The sequence below is a fragment of the Parasteatoda tepidariorum genome, chromosome 11, assembly GCF_982258835.1.
Source record: "Parasteatoda tepidariorum strain Cologne lab strain chromosome 11, Ptep-v5.0, whole genome shotgun sequence".
NCBI classification, from domain to species: domain Eukaryota; kingdom Metazoa; phylum Arthropoda; class Arachnida; order Araneae; family Theridiidae; genus Parasteatoda; species Parasteatoda tepidariorum.
The window spans coordinates 11,762,015-11,789,296 of NC_141765.1; the positions used below are offsets into that span (position 1 = coordinate 11,762,015).

Consider the following 27,282-nt stretch of genomic DNA (forward strand, 5'->3'; position numbering starts at 1 on the left):
CTGATATTACAAAAAATAAAATAATCTATATTAAGAAAATCATGCATGTGTTACAATTTTAACTTTTTTCTCTGAAAAGTGCGGTATATTTTTACGATAATGAGGTTTTAAAACGAATCACATTCATCATTAAAAATTAATTTAATATGCCACAATACGAGATAAGCAAATGAATTTAAAATTTCCATTCAACTTAAATTAATTTTACAAATTAATTATCAAAATATTAAAATACACCAAATGAAATATATATGTATATATTTAATTGAATTATTCATTAAAAGAATTTAACAAGTATATTTTCAGTTCAATTTTAATAGGGTAATTTCTCAGTACAAATTGAAGTAACCCAATTAAATGAGTTAACGGTTTTTTTCCTTCATAATTTATTGAAAAGAAGTGAATAAGCTTAATGAAATTGAAAGCTTCAAAATGAATTTCTCTCCTATCGAGATAACACCGAAGAAGATTTTAATTAACAATTTTTGAATCATCTTGCTTTCAAAATCTCTATCTTATTCAAAACTTCCATCCAGTTTTTTTTCCAGTCTTTTTCTACCTATTCTTTTTCAACATTCACCAGCTATTTTAATAAAAATTGCCTCTTCCTACCTTTTTCAATTACCTATTTAATTTTTCTATTTCACTTTTCCCCAAACTCAAAATTTTACTCTTTATATTTTTAAAATTAAACGTGTAAATCAATTTCTTTGAAACACTTAATTTTGTTAAGGAAATAAAGTTTAAAAGAAAAATTGACACTTAAAATATTTTTATTTTTGATGCTAGTAATATAATTGTAGTGTGCCGTTCACGTGTGCATATACTAGGTACCTCATACATTTTTTTTTCTTTTTTTAAAATCAAAATTACCTTTTTCCTGTTTTTTTCAGTTACCAATTTATTTTTTGCATATTACTTTTCACCAAACTATAGATATGACTTTTTATATTTTTAAAAATATGCGTGCAAATCAATTTCTTTGAAACAGTTAATTCCTTTAAAGAAAGACAATTTAAAAGAAAAATTGACATTTAAAATATTTTTAGTTTTGATGCTAGTAACATAATTGTCGTGTCACGCATGCAAATACTAGATATTCTATAAAGGTAAAGAAGGGGCGGTGGTACCCCAGTGGTTAAAGAATCGGACTCCATCTGGGGTTCGATCTTCGAGTCCGCTAAGAGCCGCTGAGTACATACAATTTACGTGTTTTTAAGATCTATGAAATCGAAAGAACAGAGGTCGATCGCTGAGCATTACCATGGGTACAGGAATCTGGAGAAAACTCCTTTCCCCTTTAAATCTATGTCTAAATTGATAAGGCGGCCTCACGAGTGAATGGGGCTACCATCTATCCGTAGTGTTTTCAGCTAAGACGTACTTTCACCTTTGTGGTGCTGTCTTGTCAAAAGAAAGATATACCTTCCTGAATTAATTTGCAAGAGGCCAAAGACTGGTAAGCTTGATTTCTCCAAGTGTCATTAGAGGCAAGCAAGCAGCATGGTTTATTTAAAATTCTCAACCATTTGGACTGTTTGCAAGTTACTATTTCTGCAATGAAATAAACTATATTTTTTCTACCGCATAAAGAAGGAAAGAAAAAAAACAAAAGTCCAAGGGGTCATGAAGGTTAAAACACCATAATCGTAAAACCATAATCATAATGAAGGCAATGTGGTTACTATCGCGCACCAGCCATATTTACTTCCTAGACAAGCTAGTACTCATCAATTGGAAGCTTGGTAAGCTATAAGTTAAATACCAGGACTTAACCAGGATTCAAATCACTAATAACTGTACAGTGCTTTAACCATTGTACAATTGCAGACACCTTATGTGCCAAGCTTTAAAATATGATTGAAATTATCAATTAAAATACATTTTAAATACAAATTTCAAGGACATTTAATTAAAAATGTCCCTTGTATTAAAATTTTTAAAAACTAATTTAAATCAAAACCATGTTTATAGATAGATAAAAAATCCAACTTTCGCTATAATTTTATTTCAAAAAAAGTCACAAATTTTTTCTGAAAACTTTGCAGTTCAAACAATAAAGTTTGAAGTCATTTCATGAACAATTAGTTCAGAATTTTCAGTAGGATTGAATAGTCTAAAAATTGAAAATTGTTCTGTAAAAATTTAAATTATTTTTATAAAAAGTTTGCTAATTATTTCAAATTAGACAAATGTATTAATATCTCACAAATTTTTTTAAAGAATTATTCTATGAATTTTGGCATAACTAGCATAAGAGGTATTTTGTATATGTGTAGCTTATACAAAAGTCTTAAGCGCCTATGCATGTAATCAATAATAATATAGTTAAATTTTAATATTTAAACGATTTCTGACCCTTAAATACAAAATAAGACTAGTATAATCATTGTTTTTTTTAATCAAAATTTTTAATTTCTTCTGCTTGATGTAAAATGATCTTTGAATTCATAAGAAAACTAAACAAAAACAGTAACAACGTTTCTTTAAAAAAATACTAATTAATACAAACATGAGGCAAGATACCAGATATGAATGACAAGATGTATGATGTGTACCTTGTAAAATTATGAAGAATGAAACATCTATTTTTAGCATTAAACGTCTCATTTATAACTAATTATGTAAATTACACATAAAGTGTAGCTTAAATATGTTAAATGCATACAATATTTCTCTTTAAATTTTAAAGAAAACGACGCTTGCAATGGGTTTTAGCAATAAATTATATTAATAAAGAATCGTTTTCTAATTTTTCTTTTTTAAAACTGCATCTAATTCTACAATTAAAACATAAAAATTAAAAATCTCTAATGAAAACTTTAATATGTATTTTTGAATGTTTCGTGTGCATTTAATTCTAATTTTAGAATCTTCTTATATACCCTAATACATCTACTTTTAATAAGTATAATAAAAAAAATTCTCCGTAAAATTTTACAGTAAAAAATGGACTTTAAGGTAAATAGTACTACCCTAAGTCCCTGTATTGTTAATCGTAATTTGATACGGTATTTTTTACAGTGTAATTGGAATATCAATAGATACAGTACGTTATCAGAAAAGTTGGTTCACCATCGAGCCATAATATCTGTAATTTAAGACATAGTATGGTGTGAATTTGCTGCAATCTCAATAAGATTTAAAATTAATTCATGTTTCCCTTCAAGTGGAACCATAGCATCATGTAATTAAGTTTAAAAAGTAGTATAATATGGATCAGCACCATATTAAATTTTAAAAAAAAAGTAAATTTCAAAATAATATTACTGGTACTTTTTACCGTAATTTGATGCTGAATTATTTTACAGTGTGATACTCTGTGTTTTTAATTGAACAGTTGAATAATTATGAATACCAATATATTTATTTGTAGTTAAATGTTCTCTTCTTTCAGAAGACTTGAATGATGATATTGAAATGACATTTGTCCGATCGAAGCCTGAAAGAATTGAAGCTTTATGTAGAGTCACAAAATTTTCGAAAAATGAACTAAAACTAATATACCAAGGTTTCAAACAGGTAAGTTCTTTTCATTTTCTTTCCTAAATATAAGAAATTAACATTAAATTATTTTTATTGCAGTATTGATATCGCTCAAGACAGTCTCAGAAAAACTGCAATTTTAGAATTTTTTTTTTCATTTTTACATATTCAACCAAAAAGTCAAATAACCATAGAAAAAGATTGTATTTAAACTGTTAACTTCGAGAACTGATTTTACTGTTTTTACTGTTTCTGATTGACTGTTTTTACCAAATATGATCTAACGACCAGAATTTTATCAGCGTCAACTAGGCTCACCAGGCAACTCATTTCTGCAGATTAGTTTTTCGCAGATGGGTACATGCCATAACCGAGAGGAATATCCTGTCACTTTTATGACCGGCTGGACAGGGATACGAATCCCAGCGTTGACACCACAACATTTCTTCAACTTCTGGAGAAAGTCAGTGTTCTTCCTTCCCCAATTGGTGACCCTGAACTCTCGGAGCGTGAAATTCTCATTCCAACATAGATGACAGTAAAATAACACTGCTTAACACAAAAAGACTAGTATTTTCCATCTCTCACTGTAGATGGTGCAACCAGATAATCTAATTATGTCACTCAATCACAACCTAACTCCAATGGTCATTTCTAACGCAAAGCCTAACATAACCCATATTCAATGTTTAGTTGAATTTCATTTTTGAAGTTTTAAAACCATGTTAGTCGTAAATGGTTATAAAACCACATAGTTTGTATCATCAGTTTTTTTAACCATATCAATTGTAAATTCTTTCAAAACCGTGAAAAATGTCCCTTACAGTAAATTTTGCAGTTAATTGGATGGGGGAATGCTGCCAGTTATTTTACTGTAATTTTAGAAATAAAATTCTAAGAGCTCTTTACAACATTGAAAATTAATATTGACTACCTACCAACCAAATTTACTGTAACCTTTAAAAGGTATTTTATTATGTGCCTGATCAAGTTTAAACATAGTATTATGTAATCAGGCTTAAGTAATTTAGCTTGCATTAGAAACTTTGCATGAATTCGAATGAACAATATTCAACACTCTCCAGAATTTCTAATATTGCAATTGTAAAGAAAAATACTGGATAAAATCGTCACTGATACTGGTGAAATCTCGCTAAAAATATTATCAATTTTTAAACAGACAGGCGAGAATCAGTAGTTATTTTCTCTATAAAGAGGCTTACATTGTTATAACAATATTGAAAAGGGTTGAACTATGTGATCCCGCAAGTTTACATTGTCAATATAATTATAATACAGTGCCAATTTTAACAATATTATGTTTCACATTAAAATATTTGAATAAAACAGAAATTGAATAATAAAAATGTCAGAAAAACTCTTTTAACTCAATTTTAAAACTCTTTATTGATATAAAATCAACATTAACCTTCATTCGTTTCCATCAACTCAATAACGTTCTTTGAACTACAATTAAATATTTGGCAAAATTATACATTTAATTAAAAGTTTAGAAGATGCTTCATTTTCCAACTTTCAAAAAAATCGACCAATTATATACATTGGTGAAAATTTAATATCATCCTTACAGATTATGTTCAATATATCATAAAATATTTATGATAATAGGCTCAGTTACTTTTGCGAAAAGTTATAGTTTTACGCTCAACATAGAGTAAATAAAAGTACACTTTTGAAAACAATTTTTTAACAGTTAACAATATATTAGTTAAAAATCTTATCAGCATCGTTAATTCCAATTTACAAATTAATGTAGTTGCTATTTTCATAGAATGAAGCAATTAATTTAAAAATAATAAATTTATTCTCAGAAAGAATTTATTTTAACATTTCAGAAAAATTTATTATGGAGTCCTTTTCGCGACAGAAATGTACTTTTTCTTTCTAATTCTTAAACTTTTATTTTTATACCCAGTTTAAATTTAATATAAATAAACCAATACATGTTTCGACAAATCAGCAAATATAAATTTCAAGAACTTCTAGACTTATAAAAACTTGTAAAAGGATGAAAATATGAAATGACATTTGCATCAACAATGCAAAAACTGATAGCATAGTTGTTTTTTCCTATACGGTAAGAAATACAATGGCTGTAACCTTCATTATAGTTTTATAAAAGAGAATATTCAAGTGTCTTATTTCCTTTACTTATAAATAAAATTCGTGAAAGTAAAATTAAAGATTTATCAAATGTGATTCACTGAAAAAATTTAGTTTTACTTATTTATTTAAATCTCAAAGTAAAAGAAAATTGTAAACACATTTTCAAAAAGCTATGTATATTATTTTAATAGAATTATTAGAAAATAAATAGAAATATTAAATTCAAGAATTCTAATTATACATTAAAGGATGTTACACGTATATGTTACATATATATATATATATATATATATATATATATATATATATATATATATATATATATATATATATATAAAAACTTTTACGGTTAAAGAACTTTTTTTTTACTTTTACGGTTTTGAAACCGTTTACAACACTAATATGGTTATAAAGCTAGGAAAACAGAACTGTAAGGTTTTCAAACAATTTACAGCTAGTATGGTTTCAAAACTGTGAAAAAAAAGAAATTTAACTGGTCATAAGCGCTAGGCTTTCCGTTAGGTAATGGACATTGGAGAGAGCAGAACACGAATTGGGGAGTACTGAACATTGGATACTCTTCAAGTGTTAAAGGGAATGGAGAAAATATTGTAGGGTCAACTCCAATTCCGTCTGTCATGAGACAGACATATTAGCCTTCTTGGATATAATATCTACGCAGTGGCGAGGAACTAAGTGGCTTAATTAGGGCGGCTCAGTTGGTGCAATAAAATTCTGGCTGTTTAACAGTATTATGTGAAAGCAGTTAATAAATGGCCTTCTCACAATCAACAGTTTGATTACCATCGTATTCATAGTTATTTAGTTATTTTGCTTGAATATTGTTCCCGAGAAATTTCTATCAATATATATATATATATATATATATATATATATATATATATATATATATATATATATATATATGGTTAACGAATATGCTATATGCATCTCTATTTGTAGGAATATTTTTTTAACTTTAACCGATTTCCTGTCATAAGTTATTCAAAAATAAACCCAGTCAAACTTAGAACACACTGCATTAAAAATGAGCTAAAATACCTTTTTAACGTTTACAATAATTAGTTGCAAGATACAAGTATTTCAGATAATCAGTAATACGTAATGAAAATATTGAAACTGATATTGCAATATCTCATATAATATCATCTACAGACCATCATTGTTCAATGTCCAAAATGTGCAAGTTGCAAATCTGAAAATTTATGAAACTATTATTTAATAACTAACTTTTTTCAACATTAGATAACTTTTCATGTTTTTTATTATATTTATATTCAAGGTGTATATACTGCACACAGTAAAAATTTTCTAAAATCTAAATTCTTTAAAATTAGCTGAAGTTAACATTATTGTTTTCACATTTGTTAGGTTAAAAAAATCGAATAATATGTTTTCTGCTACTAAAGAGATATTATGCTGTTTTAAAATAATCTTTAATAATTTTTTTCTCCTGAAAGGAAATATTTTGGTAAGATGAATGTGCAAAACTTACTTAAAAAGACTTAAAAAATTTTAAAGGAAAAACTAAATATTTGTCTTAAAATAAGCAAAATATACTTTCAGAATCTGTAAATTTTACGGAAATAACATTTTCCAAAACATAGTTTTAAGAAAACTTCGGAAACGAGAAAACAATATAGAATTTGGAACAGTTACTTTCTCAATTCTTAAAAAATAAATATATCTTCTTTTTCTCTTCTTAAAGCTGAAAAAATGTATTAAAGTACATTTCCTGAATCGATCTTTGCATCCGCAATCCTTGAGGATTTGAAAACACTCTTTGTAATTTGTAAAGGTAATTTATAAAATCTCAAACTCACAACTTCGACATCTATGTCACAGCAGTACTTGGTGAAATACATAAAGAGACTGAGAAGTTTTACATACTTCTAAAATAAGTTCTACCCTGCAAACTAAAACTGTATACAGCAGAATGAGGGAGAAAATTACAGCAGCAAGCAAAAAATGACTGCACCATCTTGTGATCCACTTTTAGTGTCACCCATTTAAATTCACAGAAATAAATCACTGGGGATTTATTTTTGTTTATTCTTAAATTTGTATTTTGTATTATTGGTGAAACATGAATTGCTGGAAAGATATTTGTTTTTGAAAATACAAAAAGGATTTGCTGAAATGAAGAACCATATATACGTGAACTCGGTTTTTTGAATTTTCCTATTTAAGATCTTTGAAAGCATGAATTACAACAAATTCATTTTTGATAATGCATTCAAATTCAATTTGATGACACATTAAAGTTAATCAATTAGCATTTTATTGTAATTTTCTAGTATTTCTTTAAACAAATTGTTGCGTTGTCCAGAATAAACTATCCACTGTTATCACTTTGCAGAAAAATGCTATAACTTTGTAAATAACTGCAAACAAAAGTATTTTTAGAAATCTCAGAGTACAAGGGTTCTAAATTTATAATAAACTCAAATTTCAAAAAGTTATCACAAAATCATGTTTTTGTACAAGTCAGATAGCTTAAGTCAAAATACAGTTGCTGCAGCGTTAATAAAGTGTGAAATTGATCCATGTTTCCGTTCATGTTGAACCTTATTATCGTGCAATTAACTTTTAAGAAGTAGGCTTATATGGTTCAGCACCATAATAAGGTTGAAGTAAATTTTGACGATATTGTGGTTCGATATACACCGAATTTCAAGCGGTTACTAACAGAATTTCTTTAAAAAACCAAACAAAGCTTAATAAAATTTCAACTAATTACTAAGAAGCACATCACTGTCATATAAACTTGAAACTATTGATATTAGTAATGTCTAAACTGAATAGTGATTTCGGAAACATTTCCTCAATAATAATTCTTCAATAACTTTTTAATCGAAGGAGACCAGCAAAAAAGATATTTAAATTGTCTCTCACCAATCATGATTATTTTATTTTCACATAAATACTTTCGGAGAATTATTAAATAGTAAAGGAATTTTTTTGTCATTTTTGCACTTTTGCTGCAAAAATAATTGCTTTTTAAAAAAAATAGAAAAAAAAACGTATTCGAATGTAACTTTTACTTTAAATGGATTATAGATTTTTCACCAACTTAACGCAGAATAAATGAGTCAGAAATCCCATTTACTTCCTGATATAATGATTTAAAACAAGTGTATTACTTTTTTAATAGATTTCAAATAATCGACTTTTTTTCATCCGACCTTATTAAACCTTATTTTTGTGTAAAATAATCTGCGTAAAATAATATATATTATTAGCTATGAATTAGGTAAATTGCTTGAAAATAAATTATAATTTTTATTTAATGATTTATAACAAATATATAATTCTAGGTAAATGATAATTTTTTCCATAAATAATTAATAAATATGCCTAGTTATAAAAAAGAAACTTTTTAACACTACAAGCGCAGTTGGGGTGATTTTAATCGTTTTTTGCAATTTTGTATGTTATTTTTGAAGATACACGCTAGCTTCTTAGCTCATATTTTTTTACTTTTCCTCAATTGTTTCTACGTATGCTACATCAAAATTTCATGCCTTTTTGATTATCTGTAAAATAAATAATTATAGAACTACCTAAAACAGCCAAAAGGGGTCATTTTGATCCCTAAAAGAAAAACGTTCAGTTTTATGCCTGTTTTTGATTTTGCTGAACTGCAAACATTATGAATAGGAATTGTAGAACAGAAAGTAGGATCCACCGTCTTAACATTTTTCGTGAAATTATATAGTATCTTAGACTCGATTAGAGAAGTAGCTTAGTTTACTAAGCTGCATCGTATTAATTAAATTATAATTTCGTTATTGTGTCTAAAAGAAACCATATATGTGCTGATTATAAGCTGTTATATTTATTATAATCCTTGAGAAGGTTTTGGAAAACAGTTTGCTTTCTTGTAAATAATAATGAAAAGTTATTGTATGACGTGCAAGCCATATAACTTTGATTTCAACTGATATAAAGTCCAAAAAAATTTTTTTTTGAATGGCTATTTTTATTTGTGTAATTTGAAAAACTATCAAATGAATTGCAACCTGAGATAAACACAGTGCTTCAAACATGGAATAACACCTAAACTCAAAACTCAGCGAAATTATTGTCTTTTGCCTTTAGTAAAACTTGCAGAAGAATTTTTTTAGAAAAAAAAACCTATATTTACAGGGATACTACGCGCGAACAAAACAAAATGTCCTCCTAGTTTCAATGTCACTTCTCTGGAATGGCATTCATCTTCTGCACTGCAAAATGGAAACTAAATACTTATTATGTAAGTGCAAAATAAAAATGACATAATTCTGAATAGTATTCATGCGAACGTGTTTGCAAACTGTAGTACAGAGTAGAAGCCAAGCAGTGTCACTTACTATAATAGTACGAGATGTGACGTAGGCTTAGTAGACTAGATGCTAAGTAATAATTCTACAAAAGATGAAACTTGCAGGTGATTTGCATTTTTTACAACGTTTGTGATATTGCTGTACTCAATCCTTTTGCTTCAAGCCTATTGCTTTAATCTTTTGAATACCCAATTACTCATTCCAAATTCATTCTTGTGTTTGTTGAAGAACTATAAATTAGTACTTCGCGCATCAGATGGCTCCTAATTGATAAAATTCAGTTCCTAAAATGCCTAACTATTGCTGGAACTTAACATTTTAAAACATGTTATGTTCTAATGTTTATTATTTATATTCTTTTCCTTTGTTTATTTTCGTATTACCTGCTCTCTTTCTATAGAATAATCTTTAATATAATATAACATTATAATATAATATTGTCATTGCGCTAATAAAAAGGTAGATAACTATAAAACTCTTACATATAGTATTTTCAACATTATTCATACTTTCTATAATCATTTACGTAATATCATCAATTTCTTATGAGGGTCAAATTGACCCCAAATGGTGGCTTTAGCCACCATTTAGTTAAGTTGGGCTTTAGGTAAGTCCAAAATCCGGTTGTTCTAGTGTTAAACAAATCATATGCAAAATAAAATATATGTATTACTAGATGGCAAAGATTGCTATAGTGAATCCAGAATAAAGTAACATGTGTTACTTGGTAGTCAAAACTATACTTAACTGGAGCTAAAGTCGTTGAGAAAATTTATTGCAACATTGATCCTTTGAAAGTCTTGCGACTTGTCTCATACGTTCTGTTCTCATATTCAATTCCAGCAAATTTGTTTAATTGTGGTCAAGTGTATACTTACATGCCACTTGTCTCACTAAAGTTATGATTCCATTCTATACAGACCAGTCATTTAAAAGTCTTTCAAGTAGTTTTTGCGACTACTCATTTACAATTAAATATGTAATGCTGATGTTTACCCCAGGAACTTTAGCCTCAGCAGAGCCGTTGGCAAGCATTATGCAAGTTTTGATGGTGAAGTGGATACTGTTCACATAACATTAATTGACATTACAGAAAGAGAGGGGCAGAACATTGTGATTATTTTCTTTTGATTCACAGGCCACTCCTCAGTTATGCCAGCTAAAGATATTTCTTCTCTTAATTGCCAACAACATATTTTCTGATAATAAGTGGACGCAATGATACCCTACTAGGGATACCCAGTCATTGTGATATAGTAGGAAACGAATTTTCTGATTAGCTTGCTAAGGCCGGATCTAGCCTTTCTCAACCAGATCCCCCTGGCAGTTGCTATAGTATTAAAAGAGTTATTACAGCAGAGTTTAAAGCCAGTTATCATTAAACTATTACCAACCTAACCAGTGGGTGGACCTGGGATTCCTTGATGGATAATCCCATACTATATAATCTGGTCTGACGGGTGGGTTTGGCTAACTTCGCAATATTGACCGGACATGATTAACTTAGGAAACACCTTCATAAAATTGGATTGGAGGGTTCTCCGATTTGCCCACTCTGCCTGGTTGGTCTGACATGAGCAGTGATCACTTAAGTTGACTCAAATTGCTGCCCTGGACTTACTAACATAGTAGCTGTAAATTCTGCAAAGAATTTTAATCATTTTATTTGTGTTTACGAACTGTATTGGGCTACCCGTCATAGACACTAATGATGAACACGCCTTGGACTAGCTTAGGATAAGAAACAAAACAATTAAATATGTGAATCACAATAGAGTCGCATATAGTCATAACAATTACATTCACAGGTGTGACATGTTCAAATAGTTCGAAAATGCATGACTTTGAAAGGGTAATTTGTTTCCATAAACGTGTTTGCTAAGAAAAATTGCATCCGTACAATATTGCTCCATACCTTAACAATCACAATGTCAAAAAAATGCATTCTCCTTCTCTAAATATCGAACAATACATTAATTTTAATATTGTCTATTTAAAGAAAGAATTTGGATGCCTTTCCCATCTGTTTTTAAGATGTATGCATATGTTTATATTTTCTTTAAATCTTGAAAAATATAACTTTTTAAAATTCAATTTCTCAGGAACTATTTGATCGATTTTACTCAGTTTCATATTTTGCCATGCAAAATTAGTTTTTCAAAATTATGTAAAAAATTTTATACCTTACCATTATAATTTTTTTAAATAAAATAATATAATAAAAAAATAATTAAAAATAATAAATGTCTGATAAAACTTATTTTTTGCATGGAAATTATCTTTGATTAAGCGAAATTTATAATTGCGTGCAAAAATTTTTCAATTCGCTTTATAAATTCTTGACATATGGTGAAATACAAAAAAAGTAAAATTAACATCAAAGGTGAACTTTGAACCACTCTCCTGCCCAAATTACTGAGACTTTATTTTCGCAGATAGCGGCTGATACTTGTATATTAGAGGTCATTAATCCGAATCCGTCAACAAAAGAAAACATATATTTATTCGGAGGAAGTACGTTTTTGAGTCTGATTTCGCAGGCTAAAAATATCGTCTGAACTAAAAGTTTGAGGTCATCCCCTCAAACCTTTAAGAATGAATCCTAGAACGTGAAGATACAATCTTTAGACTAAAGGTAATTCAGGGTGGTCTGTTTTCTTTTCTGAGCACTGTAAGTATATAAAATATTTATAACGTATTTAGAAATAATATTTAATGATTAATGTTATTCAATGCAGCAATTGCATAATTTTTTTAAATATTTCAAATTACAAATGCATATTTTAAAAGTATTAGATTAATAAAAATTTTAACAGATAACAACCTATCAACTGAACTTCATAAGTTAAGGAAAATGAATTATGAGAAATTATTCAAAGTTTCTTTTTGATAAAATACTTTACTATTTAAAGGCTGGACAATTTTGCAACGTTTAAAAGAATCAAAAACTAATAAAAATTTATTTGTAATATGTATTATTACAAAGTTAAGAACTGTATGAATACATCAACTAAATTAAGGTTGAAATTGAGGCACTATTGGCTGGCTGAATATTAGGTAATCTATTAAAGTACCATCCCCCCTGATAACATCATTATCAGTTTCTAACAAAAATGCGACAGTTACGGGTATTAATTAGTGAAGTCACGGGTAAATTTTTCAATGTCGGTGCGTAGGTCAAAAAAGGATCCTATTTCCATCATGTGTGACGTCACATTTTGATGTCACCCAGACGTTAACATGAGACTATAGTGAGTTATTCAATTGGCGGAGTGTTGACACCGTGTGACGAAATTGTGATATTTGCACATCTCAACAGGGTCCCGAAGTGACGAAAGTGTTATATATTTACGTTTCAACCTGGTCATCGCTGAGGTTAAAGCTCAACGTCTCAACAGGATCACTTTTAAAGCTCCACAAGATCAAGTTGAGACTTGAATATGCCACATTTTCATCACACGGTGATCATAACACTGCAAAAATTATATGTCTCATTGTGATCTCATGTTAACATCGGGGTAACGTCACAATATGAAGTCACCAAAGCTAAACATCGACGCATCGACGTCACTAAAACTGCACGTAATTTCTCAAATGTGTCTCCGTGATTGTCCCATTTTTGTTTCAATCTAGTAGCGGTGCTATCTGGGTTGTATTTTACAACATTATTTAAGTGTTAAACTTATCATGCATATTTCAGATAATTTAATTTAATTCAACCCTGCCCCATAGGGAGCATTCGGGAAATGCTGAAGTCTGGAAGTGCACGTCTGTGTCTTATCAGTACAAGAAAATGAATAGACAGTGATGAACCAAGAAGGGTTTCAAATGAAACAATCCGGAGAATGATCCTGGGATGCATGGGTGCAAATGTACTGATGTAAAGATGTGCTGTTAAAAAAACTCCGAGTTACAACTGAAGAATGATAGATAATATAAATGACAGTTGATACATGCTCTATAGGTTTGGTCAATAAAATCTGGAACATAATGTATGAACATAAACATGAATTTTAAATGATGGTGTCCAGATGTAACGATGAAACGTTTGCATCATTAATTATGAGGTAAACAGTTAGTAAAGATCCCAAAGTAGCAATAAAACAAATATGAAGGTGAATGTCTCTTACATAGCACCAAAACTGTAATTGAGAAAATTCTCAACGTAAATGTACAGATGTAGCGTAACAACGTAAAAGTAGGGAGGTAAAGGAGCGGTAAAAGAAATAAACTTATAAAATAAAAGGTAAATTAGTAAAATAAAGATTGAAATCTAATTACGTTTAAAAACAATGGCACTCATAAAAAAGAATGCAATGTAACCAAAAAATTCCCTTTATATTAAATAAATGAAGAAATTAATTAATTGTTTCTTTTAAGTTACTTTTTAACTTTCATTAAAAGCTTACTGTAATAGCTTTTTTTTCTCTCTTTAGAAATTTCTTAATCTTCCGTAAACATTTTCCTGGCTTCAAACAAAATTCTTCGGCTTCAAAGTAATTTGATTACTCTTATAGCAGCGTAATTATATTTCTTAATTTTCCCTTCAAAGATTCAATGCATTTTGATGCACTGTTAAACTTTTTAAGTATCTTAATTACTAAATTCTAACGTGAATTACTGAGAACAAACTTTATAAATTCTCAAAGAAATGTAAGAAGACCTTAAGTAAACAACTGCTAAATAGCATTGATAATAAAAAAAAATTAAATTCTTTTAAACTTTGTTTTGAATTTCTTTCAAAATGTTACCCAATAAAACGCGAAGGAAGGTAAATTACTGTAACTTATAATAGTTCGTTTTCAAATGTAAAAGAAAATGCTAAATAAATAAAACAGAAGTCTGAAAAATACTTTTTCAACAGGCTAGCAATTCTTTACTCAATTAATTACTAAGCTATTTATCTGTGGTTGATTTATTTACTTATTTTTTATCCCAGTTAAGCGAAATTTTTGTAGTAACAATGGATAACAAATTTAAGAATCCATGTATAAACGCCAAAAAAAGTTTTTTAAATTTAAAATGCTCAGTTGACTGTTTAACTAGGAAAATAGGATACTAGTTTTTGAATTTTCAAAAAATCTATTTAAATTTCTTTTAAATAGCTAATTTTTATAGCGTCTAATTTGGCAACTACAAACATTTGTAATGAAAAAGTTGAAATTGAGATATGTACAGAATGACATATGTTACCAAATCACTCATACGTTTTTTTTCCCTCTGCAACTGAAGTAATTTTATATATAACTGTTTTTATACCTCAGAAACTATAGATAAATTATTATAATTATTTTTTTTAAAATTATGATTTTTATACACTTTAAAAATCTATAATAACCATGGTACTACTTAGGTTTGCTTACGTAGGTTTTTCGAAAAATTGATGTTCTGGTTTTGGAGCTGTCAGTTCAGTTGATTTATAACTTTTAAAAACATCCTTTTAAGCACCATAGCGACTTCGTTAAAATTATGAAGCTTAAAATTATTAAAGTTGCTTTTTGTTTAAATTATCTCAGCCGCAAACTATAGATTTTGGTTTTTCGAAAAATTGATGCATTGTTTTTGGAGATGCTGTCGCTTCAATTGTTTTATAACTTTTTAAAACATTCTACTCAAACCATAGTGACTTAATTACGATTATAAGTCTAAGATTATTTAAATTATTAATACTGTGTTTAGGGTGAATTATGCCAGTCGAAAACCATAGATTTCGGTTTAAATCATCTTGATAAAAGGAAAAATGAGTACAAACCATTGATATTTTGCAACATAATTTTGGTTAATCCAAAAAAAAAATAAAAATGCGCTATTTAAAGTATTTATTTGGTAATTTATTTATCCGTTCATACTGTAACTGTTCACAGGAAATGAATTCTGGTTTTCAAAACTATAGTTCATATTACCCCCCATTTAATAAAAAATTCAAAACTGAAGAGCGAATTTATCCGAAAATTTGTTTTTATGCCATGTTCTACGGTATCATGATAAAATTACCAAATTTTACCACATTTGCCAAAATTTATCACATATTATAAAACATTATTTCATTACTAATTTCACCAAAATCAGTATCAAAGTGCTTCGGTAAAAGCTATCGTGATTTTTTGTGGCCCCATAGAGCCAGATACACCTTACATTTTACTATAATCTGGCAGTTTTAACCAAACTTTTTTCCTCCGGTTAATACACGTTTGAAAAATAATGTATTTTCAGAAAGAAAAGTTATTCAGCAACCTCAAAAATAAAATTTTTTTATTTAAAATAATATTCAACCTTTCAAATCCGAAAACTGAAAGGAAGCTTTAGAAAAAATTTCATTTTCAAAATTCATAATATAGTTAAGATAAATATATCATTTACTTTTATTTCAATGGTACTTTTTTTATATCAAAACTTTTCTTCGTAATTATAAATTTTTCTCTTCGGCAATTTTATAAACAAATTAGCATGAAGTTATATTCTTAAAATGCACATTTAATGAGCTTAGTTATAAAGTCAGAGTAGTAATTTTTTTTAAGAAAATTATTTCACACTATCTTTTACACTTCAATATTTATGCTAAAGCTACTTTAAAGTACCGTATAAACAAAAAAGTATTGAAGCAAATAATGCTTATAAAAGTCCTTTTTTTTCGCATATTTTGCATTCACAACTATGCCTTTAGCTATTCCTTAATAAGCAGCAAATTTTCTTTTGCGTGTCATATCTTTAATCTCTCATTAGTCTTCATCTCCCTTACTAATAAATTATCAAATTTTCTTGTAATTCGATATCATTTTTTGTGCCAAAATAATGCGAAGAAAGAAGTTTCGTGATAGAAGATTACGTTTAATTAACCATGATGACTTGCAGCTCGAACTAATTTACAAATTTATTTTAATTCGGGTGTCAGAAATAATTAAACAGCTAAAATTTATGTGCATATACCGTATCATAACAATTGAGTTTTGTAATTCATATGGTAATTCATTTTCTAATTCCAATTAGCATAAAATTATTTTCTTAAAATCCAAATTTAATGTGCTTAGTTACAAAATCAAGGTAGTGATTTTCTTTTTTTTATTATCTCACACTATCTTTCATACTTCAACATTAATGCTAAAGCTGCTTTAAAGTGCCGCATAAACAACAAGATATTGAAAAATAAATGCTTTTAAAAGTCTTTTTTTTCGTATAGTTTGCATTCACAACTATGCCTTTAGCTGTTCCTTAATGAGCAGCAAAATTTCTTTTGTGCGTCATATCTTTAATCTCTCATTAGTCTTCCTCCCTTACTAACAAATTATCAAATTTTCTTGTAATTCGATATCATTTTTTCTACCAAAGTAATGGGAAGAAAGAAGCTTTGTGATAGAAGATTATGTTAAATTAACCATGATGACTTGCAGCTCGAACTAATTTACGAACTTATTCCAACGTGAGTGTCAAAACGAATTAAATAACTAAAATTTATTTGTTCTATACCGTATCATCACAATTGAGTTTTGTAATTCATATGGAATTGTGAATTAAATACGCTGAAAAGAGGGAATTTTTATGAAAAAAACAATTTAGGAGCCATACAAATTGTGAAATTTTTGTTTTCTTGAATTTAGTTATCAAAACATTTAAACATTTATTGCATTACATGCAAATGACTCGAGATTTTTTTTTCAATGGCGGGCACTTGGGGGTTGTAACATTGGCCACAGAATTGCCAGAACTGCTACTTTCTTCTCGTTACCCAGTGGGCACCTGTGGCGAAACCACGACGGTGGAGCAGCGTCGCCCATGACTCGAGATTATAAAAACCAGAATTTCCTGTAAACCGCTACCATATGAACTGAAACATTATCAAATGAATGGTTTAAATACAGTATATTTAGGTTTTATAAACCAGAATCATGGCCTGTTTTACCAGAAACTTCATTACCATACAGTATAGTAATTTTACCGGAATTTTTTTCACCTTGTTATAAATGCAAAATGTAGATACCTAAATTGTCTAATAAAATAGTGTTTACATTTTCTTTGGGATCAGAGATAAGAAACGGCTTAATGTTATGAAAAAGTGAAACACGATGCACCTTAAATACTACAGTTTTTTAAAGTATTTATTTCGGCGTTTTTTTTTTCCTTTAAATCTAGAAATCAATTTAAATTATTCTTAAATATAAACTTCATAGACTCTCATACGTTTTAAATAAAATAATTCATTTTGGTGCGAAAATTGATTTTGAAATTTATCATCAATCAATTTCTGAAGTATTAGATTAATAATTTGTTAGAACTATGCACAGATTCGGGAATGCGTGGATTATTCAATAAGCTTAGTTGGAAATCTGGGCTTTAGAGATTTTCTGATTATTCGATGTCTTACTCAACTACATCCAATTATTGACAAAGTTCGAGTGCTGGTTAAAATCCAAGTAATAGATGCATTAGTACGCGTCAGGTAAAAGTGAATTGTTATCAGTTACAGGAATTGATACATATTGATTAAACCAATATCAGTTTAACTATTCTCATAAAATAAGTTTTCGAAATTGATTGAGGAAACCATTTGTTTGAGACGTTTAGTGTAAATCATTTTCACGACATGTCATTCACTATAAGCATTGTTCGATTACTGGAACCAATAATTAATTCAGCAAAAACTAGTGATATGAACGAATTTAAGAAAAAGCGAAGCACCCTGTCTAATGAGACTGTAAATAAAAAATCTTTTGAATATATTACATGAACTTTTATCAAGCGTTAAGTTTTAAAGTGTGATCGTTAGTAATCGTAACGAGTCATTGTTAAAGATCGTTTAGTAATAATTCTGTACCGACAAAACAAAAACAAATTACTTTTAAAGATATTGTTGAACGCAACTACAGAGTAGAAACTTAAAAGGCGGACAACTTGCCGAATTCTGAACAGCATCAGATATGAGCATAAAAACAGTGTCTATGTAAAATAAAAGGGTATAAGCTATTTGATGAGACTGTTTGCAGCTAATGAAATTAGAGGCATCTAATGAAATTAGAAGGAGTATGATTCTTTTTTTAATCAGCCCCCCTCCCCATATTTAAGATTCCACTTCGGAACAAATTTCAAACTCTAACAAAATTAAGCTAGATTTAGTTTTATTCTAGCTGGGTTAGATATATTTTTGTACTTTTTTTGAAAAAAAATTGTCTTATCTGTTACTATTGGTTGCTTTTTATTAAAGAAAAACTACCGCATAAAAAATCTTTTTTCAAAACTCATAAATTAATTAACTTGAATGCCGGGACACAAATTATGCTTTTATCCATAAAAATTGAATTTTTTTTTTCAAAATTTGATTTGCGAGGCTAATTTTTTTATTTCCAAGCAAATTTTTTTCTAAAATATTCTATAAATTATTAAAAAATTAATTTATTTTTAGAAAAAATCTTGTAAGTTTGTATATATACTCTATCTTAAGAATAAGTTCTTGAAAAACAATTCGTTTTTCTAGCATTACGGGTTTATGAATTCTAATGTGGAAAGTTACTCCTGAAAATGACTAGAAAATCAGATACATTAAAAAATAAGTTACAAAATTGCAAAGAAAGAAAAAAAATTGTTACGTTTTCATCTTTATAAGTCATATTATTATTATCTTTGTAAAAAATATTTTCATAAAAGTTTCATTTCCTTCAGAAAAACAAAACTCGTATTCTAGTAAAATTGCCTGAAGACTACGCATATTTCTTGTCTCGTAATCAAGATTAGAACTCAAAACTAATTAGGTAGAAATCCCATTTTCATCCAGAGAGCGTGCAAAATAACTGATCTATTTTAGCCAATTTGACATTTGAGACACTAGTCGTGATTTCAGGAGCTTATAGCTCGATCATAAATTTTCTGCTATTATTTTCATTTTAAGAAAGCAGTTCAACTTTGGCATGAATTGCAAGATTTCTAAATGTTTAAATAAATACTGAGTGTCTCAAATTAGACTAACCGTTTATAATGAAACTGACACGTTTTAAATTCAAGTGACAGATCATAAATTTTTATCTCCCAGTTATTCTGTTCTTAGTTCAAAAATTCACAACAGATGGCGATGTAAGTAGCAAACATGTAAAACAAAGGGTAAAAAACTGAGAATTACATCAAAGATTTTCGAAATTTGAAATGAATTTAATTTAATTTCGAAATTAAAAATTTTACTTGAATGAAAATAGGGATACAATATTCAAAATGCCCATCAATAACCACAATCACTTGTCTTAACAGGAAGGAAAAAATAGCCGCTAATGGCACAATGTCATCTAACGAACAAAAAATGAATTAAAACCGGAATTCGGGGAGGAAAAATGTGCCTTAGAACATAATTTTCATACAAGAATTGATTTTTAACTGTTTTCTATTATAAATGTTTAAATACAGTCAGTCTAATTTTGGGTCAGCTATAATTAAGAACGCGTTGGTGTAAAATACTATTGTTTTGATTTTTTTTGCAATGCGTGCTAATGCTGGAGTTTTATCGGACTAGTTCTTATTTAGGTGCTTAAATTTCAGTGGGAAAAATAAATGTATTATTTTCTTTCTATTCTACAACCCTGACTTTGTACTGAGTAGTATGTTTTTTTTTTTAAATTCCAGGATTTTAAAAAAAAATAAAATTATGAGTCTAAAGAGTTAAACAGTTAAAAAAAATAATACTTTCGCTGTAAAGGATATCAATATAAAACACTATCTGAGTTTTGCAAGCAACTGAAATGATCAAAATATTCTTGGATCTTAAAGAGATCGAAATTAGATCTCACACTAATTTTTACTATTGATTTCTTGATATTTATTAAATACAATAGCCAGTTTAAATATCCGTGTTGTTCTATTACAGCAATCAAATCAAACAGTTTATAAGGAAATGGTAATGTAGACAATAATATAGAAAGAAGTTTAATGTTTGAAAAAAATTAAGTGTTTACTAGAAAATGGTGTTCGACACATAAATTCTTCTACTTACCTCTCCAATTTATTATTTTGATCCTTGACACTATAATATCGCTTCCAATCCTTCAACGCATGAGGAGTTTACAGGGTCATGTACTCCTCAATTTATGACACAGAGCTATTACTATATGAAACTCTCTTTCACGCATTAATGGCAGAAAAATGGAGCTGCTGAACACAAAGAATTCTGGTATTTCACATCTATCACGATAGATGCGGTACCTCGAGATGAACTAATTAAGTCACATTTCACGGTTCATTTGACGAAACACTACTGAACCACAACCTAACTCTAATTTCCAAGGCCAAACTAAAGGCCTAAAAAAACCTTACTCCAATGTCTAATTAAATACCATTTTTACGGTTTTAAAACCATGCTAGTTGTAAATGGTTACAAAATCCTCTAGTTTTGTAATAACGGTTATTTTAACATACCAGTTGTTAACAGTTTAAAACTTTTAATGTAAAGAAATGTTACTGGCTGTATTCTCTACGGTTAATTGAATGGACTGACTTTTGCTTGTTCTTTTAGAATAATTTTAGAATAAAAATTTTATCCGTGAAGCTGTCCTAAAAATTGTATTTTACTTATTACTAACGTTTATTTTACTGAAAAACGTTAGAATTTTTATGTTTTAATGTTTGTCACATAAATTGTCCAATTAATTCTATTTTTTCCCACTGTCTTCAGAACAACATAGATAAAATAAAAGTATCATTTTTTGTTATTAATATTTGATTTTTTTGAGAATTAGTTAAATATTTAATTTAAAAATTATGTTTGTCACAACTATTTTTCTACTTATATCTCTCTCATTTATTTTTCTTCAAGACAACATAAATACTATATGAGACAATATTTAATTTGTTTTAAAACTTGAATGTTTAAACAATTGTTGTTTCATTAATTCTTCATCCCATTTCTGTAATTTATTATATATTATAACATTAAATTTGTTTAAAGAAATTAATGAGTATTTAAAAAATAAATAGTGGTCATCACATAAATTCTTTAACAAATTTCCCCGATTTATTACATTTCATCTCTGTGTCTTTAAAAAATTCAAACATACTAGAAACAGTACTAGTATTTACTTTACCTCGCACTAGAGCTGCACAATGGGCTATTGGGGACTGTCTGGAAACATACCATCGCAATTTTTAGCCTATTTTTTTTGCTGAGGGGATGGCTCCCTCGCCAGACGGCCTGCACGAGAAGTTGAGCACTTACTGTAGAACAGTTTAATGAGAACCGATACTGTGCACCCTCGATCCATTCACAGACTGATCAAAATGACTTCGGTGATCTACATGGAACCATGTGTTACGAAGGGGACTGTAATAAAAATAATATTTCATAATATTAACGTTTAATTTTTTTTTAATTCGACAGTTTATTTAATAATATCGTCACATTTCTTGGATTTTAAATCAGGTATTTCGTCTTATTTTACGTTTTCTGTAAAACACGTTGCTCCAGTTATAACAATAGCAGCTTGGCGTACTTTTAACTTGGAACTATTTCTTTCATTTCTTAATTTTTCACATTCTTTTTTATGCTGTCCCCAAATTCTTATTAAAAATGCATTTAATTTGAAATCTAAGAACTGTTTTTTTATCGTGTGTTATATTTTTTAAGTCGATACTATTCCCAATCGATCATTTTAAGAGTTAAGGAATTGCTCCCGAACAAAAAATTCATATGGAAGGCATGCCATGAGGGAATTTTTCACTTTTCTATCCTTTTTTTTATGGCAAGCGATATTCCTTGCATTTCTGTTATTTTAAAAGCGTCACACTTATTTACAAAAGATTCTAATACTTCACAAAATTCTTTTTTGAATTGTATTATAAACTAATATTTTTGCTCTATGTGTACGCTATTATATAAATACTGTATCAGAACTTATGGGACACCCTGTATTTTAGGAGTTTACTTACGGAACACAGTTTAGAATTCTATATTTTATCAAACACTGTTAGAATTTTCATTTAAAAATTTCGGGTAAATAATCTGAATCAGTCCGTTCGTCCAATTAATCTTAAAGTTTACAGTAAGGAGCAATTTTTAATTTTATGGTCTTGAAACCATTCATAACTGATATAATTAATAAACCATGAATACAAATCTACACGTTTTTTTTAACCTTTTACAACTAGCATAGTATCGAAACAGTAAAAATGTGGCTTAAATGGACGTTTAAGTTATATTAAGATAGTCTTTCCATTAAATAATGGACAATGGAGTTAGGTTGTGGTTGAGTAGTAATTTATCAACTGAATCGTGCAATGCGGCCTAATAAGTTTATCTGTTGGTGCCATCTATCGTGAGAAATAGAAAATACTTGAATTTTTGAGTTAAGCAGCCTTAATGTGGTGCTGGCATCTATGAGTGAATGAGTGTATCGTATTCTTATAGCCCAGGGCCGCCAATGGGGAGTACCGAACACTGAAAAATTTTCAGATGTTAAGGAAAAAGAAAAAAAATTTTGTGTCAAAGCTAGGATTTGAACCCCCATTCAGCCGTTCTTGTGACTGACAGATTAACCCTTTCGACTATAATGTACACATCTGTAAAGAACTAAGTGGTTTCACTTAGTGGGCCTAGATGGCACAGACAAAATTCTGGCTGTTTACCCGCATTAGGTTAAAACAGTCAATAAATATTTTTTTTTCACAGTTAACAGTTATAATATCGTCTTTTTTATGGTTATTTGACTGTTTGTTTGAATATGGTGAAATAACAATTAAATAAATAGTTATTTAATAATTTTTTCCGAAATATTTCCAACAGTGAAATATAATTCAAGTTATTTGAATTTATTAGAGATTTTTTGAAAATAAGTACCTTAAAATACTAGAATTTTGAAAACAGTATAGCAAAATAGTTTCTCGATACTTTTGCAAAAGAGTAAAATTTATCGGCTTCAGTAAAAGGATAAAGTTATGTTAGTGAAAGGAAACTTATAACCTTCTCACTTAAAAGGGAGAAACTAAATATTCAGCCATTCATTATATTGACACTTTATTCGATAATGAGTTTGTTGATAAGAGATTTTCAACTGTTTGAAATTCTTGAATAGTGTCAAACTGTGCATTTCAAAGAATCTTTCAAGAAAAGCTGCGAAGAGTAGTTAAAACTGTGTCTGTTTAATACGAGCATAATTCATGTTAAAACAAGTGGCGTAATGACTAGTTGTATAGGTGGATTTTTTCTTTAATTAATTTAAATTCTAAACTGTTTTATTGTTTTATAGATAGGTGTTTCAGCATAGAAGGATCATAAAGTGAAAAATTTCAAGTTTGTAACAATTTTTGCCATTAAAAGGAAAAAATAGAGAAATGACTCTAAAAAATTATTTTTACTTTTTTAATGTTACCGGGGTAAATCTTGCAATCACTGTAAACCTAAGTTTCATGTATAATTTATGAAATGAAATTCAAAATAAGGGAGCACAATTAGTTCAAAAGAAATTTGTGAATAATTTAGCCATGCTTCTTGGAATTTTAATCGGTTATTAAATCGGTTATTATTCTAAGAATTTTTTTTCCATTTTTGCAACATAGATGCAGTTAAACAACTTATTATTTCATTGTAAATTACTTTATTTATATTTAATTAGTTTTAATTTGGCAAATATGAAGCTTTTACTTATCACCAGAGTTGATGAATATCCATTTTTGCTAAATAGATGCAGTCAAACAACTTATTATTTCATTGTAAATAATTATAATTTATTTACTACACTTAAATACGTTTTTGTATCTGATAAAAAAGTACTTTTTTGTATCTGATTTCGTAACTTAAAATATCGTCTGCGCTAATTAATTTGCATATTTGAGATCAACTCCTCGGAGCCATTAAGTTCGAGTCCTAGAACTCGAAGATCCGATCATTAGATCAAAAGTTATTCAGGGTGGTCCTTTTTTTGGAGAACTGTACATCGCTTGCCATAATATTTACTGCATTATACTACGAACTCAAAAGTCCTGAGTTCAATCCCATCTGGTGCAGCAGGGGATCTCTCTTCCAGTCTATCATATTGGTAAACACTGACAACGAATATTTAACCATCTCTCTCCTTGACAGATGGCAGCACTTCCATATAATGAATAGCACAATATAATTCAACACAATGAATAGAGTAATATATTTCCATGGTTCACCATAATTCTATAAACAAATCACCAGATAGTCTCTAATAATGCTAAGGCCTGAATTAAAGATAATTTCTCCGAGAAAAGCGATAAAATACGAACAGTGACCATATATTTTCAAGTAAAAATTTATCGACAGACCTATGGTCACGCTAGCTTTACGGGCATAAATTGATTTAATAATTAATAAATTGATTTGATTGATTACCGGTAGCATCTGGAAGTTTTTTTCCGGTTTCCGGCCGTTATTTACCGGTGAAATTTTATAGAGTGTATAGTAAAAATAACACAAGCTCTGATCGTGAACTTTTTGTTTAAAATAGTTATTAAAGTTTCTTAAAGTAACTGAAACTAAACTTTCAAATCTATTTAGAAATTCAATTCTGCTTCACTTTATCGCATTTTGTTATTTGTCTTCTTATAAAAGTTAAAATAGTTGTACAAATGCGTTTCTGTTTTTTATTAGTTGATTAAGTTGAATGGCATAACAATTTCTCCACGAAATTAGTTTATTATTTTGACACTTCCAAATTTGTTTAAGTATCTTATCTACATAAAAATCTTTATCGACATAGGAAGTATTTTTAAGCATTAAAACTAGACTTCTAGATTCATCAGTTTATCTAAATCAAGTCGCCACTGCCTTTTCAAATTTTCGGCTCAATTTTGTTTAAAAATAAGACAGTATTCTTTTAAATATTTTCGATTGTTTTTTAATGTTTAAAACAAGTTAAGCAAATTTTTGTTGTTGAAAGAATTCTATGTATTTTTACAGATTCATGTTGTTCGTAAATTTCATATAATAAGTTTAAAGTTTTTATAGCCCCATTTTTTTAATATTTTTTTATAAATAGTAATCCAATAATTCTTTTCTTAATAAATGATAATCAAATAATTAAGATCTTAATTACTTTTGCTGTTTTCATTAGACCTGTATTTAAGAGTATCAAAAATGTTTTTCTAACAGTAATAAATATCATTTACTTAAAAACAATTTTATTTTTAAAAATAATAACAATAATTTATTAATATGTAATTTAATTATAATTTGAAATATTTTCAGTTACAAGTTCGACTAATGCCAAACTTCATAATTGTATCAGCCAAAAACTGAAATTTTAAAATAAGTCGGTTAAATAGTGCATGAGAATTAAAAAAAAAGTTATATGGTCCCTTTTTCCAGACACTTGCTTGTGTGCTTTGCGAATTAAGACTCCTAACTCATCGAAAAAATAAATAAAAATAAATAATAAAAATTAATAAATAAATAAAAAAAAAATTAAAAAAAAGCGTCTTGTTTACTTGAAAACGTACTTTTCTGCGAATGTTTTCTTAAAGGTAAACAAAATAATCACCATTAATAAATTAGTTAATGCTAGATGGTGCCTTCAAGTCGTGAAGTAGCATGGCTTGAAGGAATATATAAATAACTTATTATAATTAAAATTTACTATTATTCAATTTGATAAGAATCTATAATATTTCGAATTACAAGCTAGACTTATTTTTAAGTCATGTAAAACTACATAACTATATCTGCGTAAAACTAAAATTCTGAAATAAATTGGCTGAATAGTCCCTGCGAATAAAAAATTATTCGGACCCTTTTCTATATTGTTGCTTGAGTGCTTTTCAAATTAAAATGCCTTATTCGTTCAAACAATAAATAAAAAATTAATAAAAATAACGTTAAGTTTATTCCAGAAGCGTTCCTTTTTTTGCTACTGATTTTTTTTAAATGCAAGCATTATACTCTCTTAAAATGAACGAGTGAAAATAATTCAACTTGAGTGCTATTTAACTCTTTCATCTAGAAAAAACCGGCCTTCTCATCTTGAGTTAAAATCACTCAAGTGAAAGAGTTATATGGAAATAGCTCAATTTGAGTGAAAAAAATTTCACTCAAACTTGAGTTATTTTCACTCGAGTTTGAGTGATTTTCAGTATTACTTGAGTGAATCGTTTTTACTCAAACTTGAGTGATTTTAACTCGTGTTTGAGCGATTTTCAGTATTTCAGTTTGTAAATTGCAGTCAAAATTTTTACTGTTAATATTCGAAATTTTTGTATTCAGTAGTGCCATCTATCGTAAGCGATAAAAAATACAATAGTTTTCGTTTCAAAAAAATTCCTTTTGGTAGAGAAAGCCTTAGATAGGAATTTTTTTTTTTTATCTTAACGTTTGTTGAGTTTAAATATCGAATTAGATAAT

At 28.4% G+C, this 27,282-nt stretch overlaps 1 protein-coding gene across 1 annotated transcript in view; it reads left to right on the top strand.

The window, feature by feature from the left end:
- The window catches only part of LOC122269444 (A-type potassium channel modulatory protein KCNIP1-like), a 365,764-nt gene that overhangs the window by 238,130 nt on the left and 100,352 nt on the right, over window positions 1-27,282 (top strand). Inside the window, exon 3 of the mRNA XM_071187748.2 lies at window positions 3,398-3,522. Within this exon, the coding sequence (XP_071043849.1) occupies window positions 3,398-3,522 (125 nt within the window). The remainder of the gene's footprint in view (window positions 1-3,397; window positions 3,523-27,282) is intronic.